The sequence below is a fragment of the Lytechinus pictus genome, chromosome 17 (genome assembly GCF_037042905.1).
Source record: "Lytechinus pictus isolate F3 Inbred chromosome 17, Lp3.0, whole genome shotgun sequence".
NCBI classification, from domain to species: Eukaryota; Metazoa; Echinodermata; class Echinoidea; order Temnopleuroida; family Toxopneustidae; genus Lytechinus; species Lytechinus pictus.
This window is the reverse complement of record NC_087261.1, coordinates 24728563-24738734: the sequence shown is the minus strand read 5'-3', so window position 1 is coordinate 24738734 and position 10172 is coordinate 24728563. Positions and strand designations below refer to the sequence as shown.

The following is a 10172-nucleotide window of genomic DNA, read 5'->3' as shown; positions in this document are numbered from 1 at the left end:
CTCTTCAACGTTTTACTTCTACATTATTACCAAAATGGAATGTATGAGAAAATAATATTCCTACCAAGAAGCAAACTTCGATGATAGAACTTAGTTGTTTGGTAAATTGCACAACGCCGACCAACATATTTTTAATGTATAAATCTGATTTTATCATTTTTTCTCTTTTTTGCTCTTTTTTTTTAATTGCACATTGCCGAGCATGCTAGACTTTAAAAGCCATATAAAATTCCTTTCAATTTTTTTTTTAATTTCTGGGTTTTTTTTAATTCATGAAAATTGCACACTGTCCCATTTTCGTTATCCTCTTCCACCGTACGCTTTATAATTGATAGTTGTCAACATTTAGAAAGTGCACATGTATAGATTTGATGATAACAGATTTTAAAAAAACACGACTTCAGATTTTAAGACGCCATGTCTTGGCCAACATATTGCACTTAACTTATTATCCACTGCACCTTCCGCAACCCCCCGCCCCCCCCCTCCATCCCCTGAAGAACTTCGCTGAGTTGTAAACCAGCAAAATGGAATGAAATTCACATAACATGAAATGCTATCAAACAAGAGAACCTAAAACAATCATTATACAAGATCATGCAGCTTTTTATACAATATATATACTTCCTATTTTTTTCATAAGCTAAAAAACAAAGGACGATACACTTTAAATTTCTTAGCAGATTTTTTATTTCTCCTGAAATGTTTATTCAGATAAATCTCTGTTATAAGAAATTTAGAGTTCATCCTTCCTTTCTGTCTCAGCTTATTTTGTTTTTTCTACATTTTTTTCCCAAGAATCTAAAACATCACATCTACTCTACAAAAAGTGAAGAGGGACGGAATGTTGACCTCGGATAGAAAATCATCAAAGAGCAAGTGATGAGCCAACAAATGACCACAGGTGGGGGTGCCAATGGGTTTTAATATACGATAATCAAAGTTTAAATCACTACTTTTAAGGGCCGCGGAGTGACTGCCTTTTCAAAATGTTATATTAACACCTTTCGTGGGGTGAATTAAACCATTACCATATGAATATAGCATGTTCATAAGTATTACCGAAGTATTGCCTATAAAATTTTGAAAAAGTAGTCACCCCCGACCCTTTAAGTCGCAATTTAACATTTCATTATTCAGGGTGGAAACCTTCAAATAAAACCTGACACATTTAGAACGGTTGGGAAAAAACTCCAATGATAATCAAGTATCTCTCCGCTCGTAACCCCTGGTAAGTAACACCCCCATCCTCCCTTGTGTTATGACCACACCCCTTGATCAAAGATGTTCCTCCGTCCGAAACCTCGAAAAACCTCTCCAATTTAGACGCAGCACCGATAAATACGACTTTTCCGCGCTGAGGAGACGCCGGAATAGACAAAGTCAATACAGTTTATGTACAATAATGAAAAGACAATGAAGTTGAAAGCATTCCACATGTATTCACATGATAAACTATGGTGCGATGGATCACCGTTTATTAAATAATGGGTTTGCATGGGCCGACATACATAGCATGACAGACCTCATCTACTAGTATTTCCTCCAAAATGAAACCCTTTTAAACTTTATTATTACCGGTATTTTATTCATGATTATCATGATTATTTTGAATGTAGTGCAGGCGTAATCTATTGAAAAACATTTGCGTCTGCTTAAAGTTTGCCCCATCCAACGGCAATAATTATTCTTACCGTCCACATCCCTCCGATATGAAAATATTGGTGTTTATTCACCAATGTACGAGTTTTAGACAACTCCCATGCAGCAGTGAGTATATCGGAAGAGTGCTATTTACAAAATGTTAGACAAGATATAGCTTTAGACAAGATCGGTTGATAGATAAATATAAACTTTTCTCTCTTTTCTCTAAATTGGGCGGCCGTAAGAGACCGGTTTTGCCTGGTACATAGGCAAGTGTAAGGCAAGCTGTAATTTGTGATGATTTTCAGAATTAAAAATCCACTTTCATTTGTGCAGACTACAATCTAAACACTATAGTTATATAGAGAACACTATAAAACATAATCGTGCATTGACCGCAGTCAGATCGATTTATCGATTCTATCCGGTCGACAACCGGTCCCAACATCTGTGTACCCGGTTTACTTTGACCGGTAATAGTTTTGCCGAACTCATCGATGTGACTGCGGTTCGGTTCGACATCTATTTGGTGGGTATATGTTAGTTTTTGTTATTTTTTTCTAGTTGTCTTTTTTCGTGATTAAAAATTACAATTCAGTGCAAACTTAGATTCTGGTATGGTCATTGTGAAAACATGTATTCCAAACCGAGAAACTGAGAAAAAGAGCGTAACAGATAATAAACTTGAGTTGTTAAAAGAACACATAAAATACGAAATTCCGTATTTATTTAAAGATATATACACAAAACATTATTAGTTAGGTGAAGACGAGGGGCCCATCTTACAAAATATAAGCAGCGTTGCTATTTGAGGATCTCTAAACCATGCAGATTAATTTGGCGGTAAATTTTGGATTACCGTTAATTGGTGACGAAAAACACAAAACCGCTCAGGGGTGATTTTGGTAACAAATATGGAATTTCCATTTAAAAAGAAAACTTTTCAGTTCGCATTCAGCTTGTATTTATCAGAATTCTTGACGCATGTGTCATGTTCTGTGTCTTTTTGTTTTCATTATTTTAACCCATAACCGGATGCCACTGGCACTATAAGCAAATGCGCTGTATATGGTCCATTGATTCTTTCAAAAGTCGAAAAAGGGCCAATTGCAATTTAAGAATTTTGTTTTAAAAATTGTATGCGATTTTTTTTTCAGCTTGGGTCTGGTAACACTTTAAACTCAAATTGAGATTGATCCAAGCGAGTGAATTAACTATCTAATATGAGCAGATGAGACCAATACCAGTTTGAGTTTGATTGAATCTATTGTGAGAGAGGCCCCCGGAAGTATGGAAATTAACTTCAATATTAAACGACGAATACGTAGTATCATTCATCCCGTCTAATTAAGAGAGTTAGTAAAAATTAGAAATGTTAGAATAAATGTAGTGCAGCATTCATGAGTCTAGCTAACGTATTTACAGAGTATTAAACATGAACCATGTGTTAACGTTGTATTATTTACAAATAATTGAACTATTTACAGGGTATATATTGCACATAACCCGGCCGATTGTCTCATCGCATATGCCATTTTGCAGGCATTGAAATCTATTTACAAGAAAAGTCAACTCGACTATATTACAATGCTGGCGCATTTTTCACAATGCGACCTAATTGGCAAGATTTTGTCTGACATTTTGATTTATATTTGAGCTAAATATGACGTTATCCGTGAATCTATTTCTTTTAAGCCTGTGTATTTCGTTTAAAATTACATACCCAAGTAGGCCCAGTATAGGCCCTATCCCTTAAATTGCAATAAAATCAATGGATATCACTGATAATGCATTTTGGATTATTCGAATACCCCCCCCCCCCCACCCGAAAGATATTGAAATCAATATCTGAATTATTATTACCTTTCAGTCTGATCGCATTGTGAAAAATGGGTCCATTAAAAATACTAAAGATACATGTACATGAGAACATTATAAGCAGAAAAGTGAACAAAAAATCATAAAAGTAGAAGTAATATCTAATGGAATCGACTGTGTCTTTTATATCTTTTAAAATTAGGCAAAGAAAGGAAAAGATACCAAGAAAAAATAATGAAAACGAATAGAAGAAAAAAAAAGATACTGGCGCGTTGTTAAAGCTTGATTCTTCACGCATGCGCAAGTCATGCGCAAAAGTGACTATTATGAAGCATCTCTACGCACCCTAATTACACAAGCACTCTACCTACAGTAAGATCTAATCTACATTTTTGTGTTTATTGATTGCTCTTCGGAACCACTTATGAAGGGATCTGCGGAGAAATGATCGAAAAATTGAAATTTTCCGATCAAATCACGCTCCGATCCTGGCAAGCTTATTTGCGTTCTGTTTTATTGCAACTTTTCCTTTGATTTTTCTGTGACAAAAAAGAAAAATATAACTTCCACATCAAAAAATTAAAACGTAGAACCTTTTGATGCAGAAATGATTTTTCTTCTTATCCCGACTTCCAACTGTATAATCTACAGTACTTCTTGTAGTCGTAAATCAAACCGATGCCGAGCACCAATGCTGAATTTGTATTAAATCCAACAAGTGGATAGACATCCTTAATTACCGTAATTATTGCACTTGTTTGTTTATTGTGGAGTATGATATTCTCCTCTATTATAATTATACCAGCCACTTTTCATATGAAGTTCGCAGCAGCATTCTTTTTTACCAGACAGTACTTTAAAGAATAAATTGTGAAAAAGGTAAACAAAAATACAATGATTGAAATAAAACATACGTGCATGGCCGAATGCAGCAAAGTAAAAGAATTCAAACGATTTTTCTTCTTTTTCCCCCTCTTTTTTAAAAGTTAAGTCTCGAGTGCAGAATTCCTTATTTCCTTAATCCTTATTTCAACGCCCCCCCCCCCCGAAAATAATACACTGCAGACGGCTATAAAGAAAACAAACATGATACAAACGAAATATATATGAAACAATGAAAACTAATCACACGTATATATATACACGTTATCTAAACTAATCTATTATCATTTATCTAAATCAGCTATCATTTCTATGGCACATTCGAATTCACTTATTTTTTCCGATTTTCAGGTAAAGCAGCTACACGTTTTTCGAAGAAAAAAAAATTTAGAAACATATTTGACATCTGAAATTGAATAACGAATATCAAAATATAGGCCTATAACGCTCGGTTTAAACTTGCGATAAAGGAATGAAAAAATATTGAGCTCATTCGGGTGAGATGGTTTGTTTGAAAAAAAAAGTTAATTTTTACTTGTCTATTCTCCGAGTGGTCTATAGAATTCCTTAAAATAGAATTAGAGGAAGTCGCACATGTTTGTCATACATATAATGTTAAATCATAATAACTTTGCTATACCAGTAAACTCCGCATAAAAGCCTGCCGTTAACACAAAATTTCGAGTTATTATTTTCCCTTCTGTAAAAGTGTACAAACTAAGTTGATTTTTTAATACATAAAACCAATAAGCCCATTAGCTTAATTGTGGTCTTTAGCTTTTAAGAATTGGTTTCAAAGTTCCTAGGACTTTCTACTGGAACTCCATAAAGCAGAATATTCTCTATCTCAATGAACCGGAAATGTTTAAAGGAAAGTGTATAACATTTGTGTGGCTGCGGCAGGCTATAGCGGCACAAAGGCAAACTTGTTGGTGTGCACAAAATATTGTACCGGTATAATTTTCATAAATTATACCGGTATCTGAGGCACTACAGCGTTTTATAAGGGTAGGTAAAAAGGTCTGCTGTCTTGGGAGCTTTGTTTCTCGAAGCTAAATTTGCATATGCTTCCTACAAACATGACAAAAGGTTTAACTTGATCAACTCTCTTTGTTTCACTTTTTCAAAAGAGGGGAATGGCTCATCTGTATCGAGGGAGGGGTTGGGCGAGGACGGATTCACCCGATCCGTGTTTGTGTGATGTAGGCCTGCAGCTCGCCTTACTGGGTTCTTTTTAGCAGTTTATAAAGGGGAACAAAGCCCGACAGGGGCCTGTGGGATGCGCAAGGCTGGCTGCCCGCTTGCCTGCCTTCCGAAGCGGCGGTGGGCGAACAGCCCGGACGTCGGCGCAGGCAGGCGAGCCCCTAAACCGACGCAGAGGGGGAAATTATATTAGATTGGGATTTCAGAAAGGAAGTTGGGCTCGCACTTTCTGTCGTCCTCGCTCAAGCCCCCATTCAGCAGCTGGCCTTTGTTCGTACTCGTGATCGTGTTATTATGCAGCCCTCGTCTCGCTTCAAATTGGATGTCCAGTCTATCGGCCTGCTGGCCATCAAGCTGGATTGCTGGCCGCCGGGTCGTTGGAAGGTGAGCGCAAGGTGGGGGTCAGCGATGGGACCACGACTTAAAACTGAATAAAAACATTTGAGATGCCCCGGGCTTGAATAATAAGCGCGTCTTCTTTGCCGTTACTCGAACGACGTCTCGCCTATTAACTTAGGCTGTAATCATGGTGATGGACTACTTATCAAGCATGCAGGGGAATAAAGAACATGCAATATCAATATCAGATGAAAATCCAACAGAAAGACAGGTTGCTCTTGCCTTGCATCGCATGCCATATGTCACCACATGTGGAGTGAGAAAGCGAGACGAAACTCTCGACCAATCAGCGTTCACGCTTGGTCGGCGCGTGCGCATTGGTCTCGAGTCTCGTTTTCCCCATAGCAACAAACATACATGGCACACTTTTGTCTGTATCCTCATCTCGCATCAGCCGCACTCGTCTTTCTCTCCCAATGGAGACGAGAGATTTACCATTGCACATTGCAATTGCAATATCAAACATTAGTTTTGCCCCCGTTTTGTAAGGCTTTTGCCAACATCGCTCACATGATTTATGAAACGAAATGGTGAGCGTGCGAGGCATGTGCGAGAATGAAAACGTAAAGCGAGGTAATAGTACAAACATGTTGATGCCATATTTGCTTAGCTACCTGAGCCCAAGTGCATTTCAATGACAGAATATTACCATGGTAACGGGTTAGGCATACAAAATGGTTACTGCTGAACTACTATAGATTTCTATACTACCGCCCATCCGGTGGTCGTGGTATAATCGAAGTGGCTGGCTGAGAACTGGCTGGCGTGCTCTTGGCTGATGACGTCGACGAGACCCGTAGACCACAACCTATCTGATCTTCAATCAGGTCCAGATAGCTGGCTAGACAACCCTGGTCTGGTTTAACTCTGGAACAGCCTCGCGGTCTATCCTCATCACTGGGTCCATCGACCGGCTCATCCGGGCATCTGATGTCAACCACGGCATGGTCGTTCCTCGACGATTAGGAGGTTGAACGCGTCAACGATGACGAATCTAAGATGCAGCATCACAGAGGTCTTTCACAATCTGCAAATGAGAAAAACAAAAAAATATCTATCTTGAAGTAGAGCCTTTGCTGCTATACAGTCAGATTTCTTTTCGTGACCAGAAGGTCCACAAAGCATTTCATTTTGGTCGCCCTTGAACAGTATTTCTCGTAGAAATATGTATAGGCCTAGATATGACTCTGAGCTGAGAGGCTGTCTACAAATGATCGATTTGTCTCCCTTAGCTGGTCCTTATAGGCAGGTTTCACAGTATAGCTTCCTCTTTGTTCCCTTATACATGCATTTTATAGTACTGGCCGATGCATGGTAATCAATATTTGCCGATCTAGTAATATATTTTTGTGTATATGCATAGGTAAGGGCGACAACAAGAGATTTCACATTTTACTAAAAAAAACCACAAAGGTGTGAATATTAATGCACTTTATAGTGTAGAGCACCATTCGAGGAATTCGTAAGCATTTAACATAATTATAACACCTCATAATTGAAAGTATAAATATCAAACATACTGAAAATGAAAATAGTTAATGATGAATTGATTAACAAAAAAAAAGATCATCTCTTTTTTAAAGCTTACAATGAAGAAACATTTCATTGAATTTACATTTCACAAATGAAATAGTTTTTTATTTCAACAAAAATACTAAGCTAAAATAACCTTAAAGAATTACGTCTGTACAAAATAAGGACATAAAAAGTATTAGGCCAATGACGATAAAAATAAAAGAATTCGAATATGTGTGATTGGCTCTGCCAATCTGTGATGACACGCTCTCTTCTTTGTTTTTTTTTCTCATATCTCAGAACCCATTTTTCATTTTTCAATTCATGATTCAAAATCAAAGAATATATTATCCGGCACGGCAAGGTTGCAATTCATTTAACGCACGATTAAATATTCTCACAGGGCATGGGACGCCCAAAACAATGGTGAGAACTAAAGCACTTGTCATTAATTGCTGGTATTGTCTCCATAGTGGGATGCAGGCTTGGGTGTGTGTGAGAAAAGGCGAGGTCCACACACATGGCGACAGATATGAGTTTTTATTCACCTATACGTATAGACGCCGTTAGTATGTCGGCCTATCTTCGTGAATTATTTCACATATGTTTGTCGGCTGTATAAGGTACACAAACATTCGATATAAGTAACCATAAGAATCGTTGCGATATCTTTTCATGTATTGATTTTTTTAAATTGAGTTAGTGTCTCGATAAGAGCAGAAATTTGCAACATATCTTAATATTAAGATCCTACTCTGCATTAGATCTTCCGATGAAAATATATGAGTATTGGCGTCGCTTTTATACACTAAATGATATTTGCAGGCTTTTATATATTAATTTGTAAAACAATAATTCACTTAACAAATTCATTTCACTTAGGCCTATACTTATACAATCAATTGTTTGATTTACGTCCATTTCGAGACTGCCAGACTGAGAAGTTACGTACTTGAAATATGCCGATAAGGCACAGTATTGGTAGCAGGTGTCATGGAAAAGGAATATTGAATATTTGTCGAGTATATTCCATTTTTTTATAGTCATGTGATAATTACAAATATGCGAGTGACAACCATGAATGATATTGGACAGGCGGAAATACATACATGAATGATTGCAAGAAAGATCACAAAAACTTAGCATTTCACTTGGATTTTTTTTTATTGTGTAGGCCTACATGGTGTAGAAATAATGAATAAGAGAATAATCCCAGTTTTGTATCGAGGTCGTTTGAAAAGTAAATGCAAACCAATTTAAGTAAGATAAATATATTGTGAATAAAATGTAGCGTTATTTTCTGGGACTTACGAGGCTAATGTAGATAATGTAATTGTGTTGAAGCTGATCATTCGAATAATTAAATTGACTTACCTCGTTCACATTGAATCCAGTATGATGTTCTTGAGAGCATTTGGTATTGGCAGCATGTGAACAAGCTCCTTCTTGGTGATGCTCGTCGCGATGACGTTTCGACATCGATCAAAGAGCGAAACGAAGCTTCGTCGAGCACGAACAAGCGTCATCTCCGTCTTCGCCGCCGTCGAACATATGATCGGGTAGAGGTCGTCGTCGGGCTTGCTCAAATCCTTGCTCGCCTGGCCCAGGAGTTCGCCATCCTTGAAGAAGGTGAGCGTTCCTTTCCGTCCGTCGAAGAGGATGCCGACGGTGGTCAAGGTGTTCTCGAGAAACGGTTGTGTGAACACGATCGAGTCGCCGTTGTGCCAGAAAGTACCTTTGTGTGAAAGACCCCAGCTCTCGTTGTTTTCGCCGATAAGGTTAATGAAGGAATCGGCATGCAGACGAGCCTTAGGAGAGCCTATTCCGACCATCATGCTTGTACCGTAGATCCTCGGCGCTACTTCGATCTCCCAGTAGTAACAGTGACCTTGAAGCAAAGGGCGTGTCCCCCGTACCCCGGCTGCTCCGATTGACCAATTCGGGTGGAAGAAGGCTGTTTGGTTCCGGGGACCTTTCAAGAATACGTCTGGGGATTTGTCCTCGGGGTTCCATCCCCAACTATCTCGGCAACTATCAGTCAAGGGTAACGTCGACGCCATATTGTCACTCACATGCAATCAGATTCGTGCATATCAGAAAAAAATAGTATGGCCGTCTACGGAGAACGAGCACGGCAACCACCTTGCGTTGAATATCTCGTTTGACGGGCGAGTGATGTTTAGTTTCGATGGATGCGGTGTCGATACTAGGCTACAAGGAGTAAGAAAAGGTGGAAAATACGATAGAAACTGAGAGGAATTATTCTGGTTTCCGTCGATGGTGCTTCCATGGGAGCAAGCCCGGCCGGGACGGGCTCATGATGGGGTCTAAGGCCGATCTATGCCCCCCATCTGCTATTTATCTAATCCCGGCAACATGGCGAAAGGCCTCAGCCCCTTTTGTCGCAAGCCGATCGAACTGATTCACGTGCCGTCGCGTGCCACTCGACACGACTCGAGCCGTATCCGAGGTCGCTGATTGGACAACAAAATCTCCTCGCGTGCGATTCGGCTGCATGTATAATAAGCGATTGACGACTGCCCGTAACTCTCTGCCCCTACCCGTAATAATATCTTCCCTCATTTGCATATCTCAATATCCGTTCTTCGTGTCCTTTTCGCCGTTTCTCTTATCCTTAGAACAAGAAAAACCACGGATCCTACACCAGTAGGATCCATGGAAAAACCTAACAAGGGGGACGAGGCAAATGG

At 38.9% G+C, this 10172-nt stretch overlaps 1 protein-coding gene across 1 annotated transcript; it reads right to left on the bottom strand.

Moving 5' to 3' along the window:
- Positions 1-2349: 2349 nt before the first annotated feature.
- On the bottom strand, positions 2350-9881 carry LOC135157330 (SPRY domain-containing SOCS box protein 3-like). Its single transcript, XM_064112510.1, has 2 exons — positions 8836-9881; positions 2350-6973 (listed from the first exon to the last, which is right to left on the bottom strand). The coding sequence occupies exon 1, from the start codon at positions 9519-9521 to the stop codon at positions 8841-8843; it is 681 nt and encodes a 226-aa protein (XP_063968580.1). The 5' UTR covers positions 9522-9881; the 3' UTR covers positions 2350-6973; positions 8836-8840.
- Positions 9882-10172: the final 291 nt, after the last annotated feature.

Excerpts from the sequence above, each read along its gene's own strand:
- LOC135157330 (XM_064112510.1), bottom strand. The coding sequence starts at position 9,521 with ATGGCGTCGACGTTACCCTTGACTGATAGTTGCCGAGATAGTTGGGGA.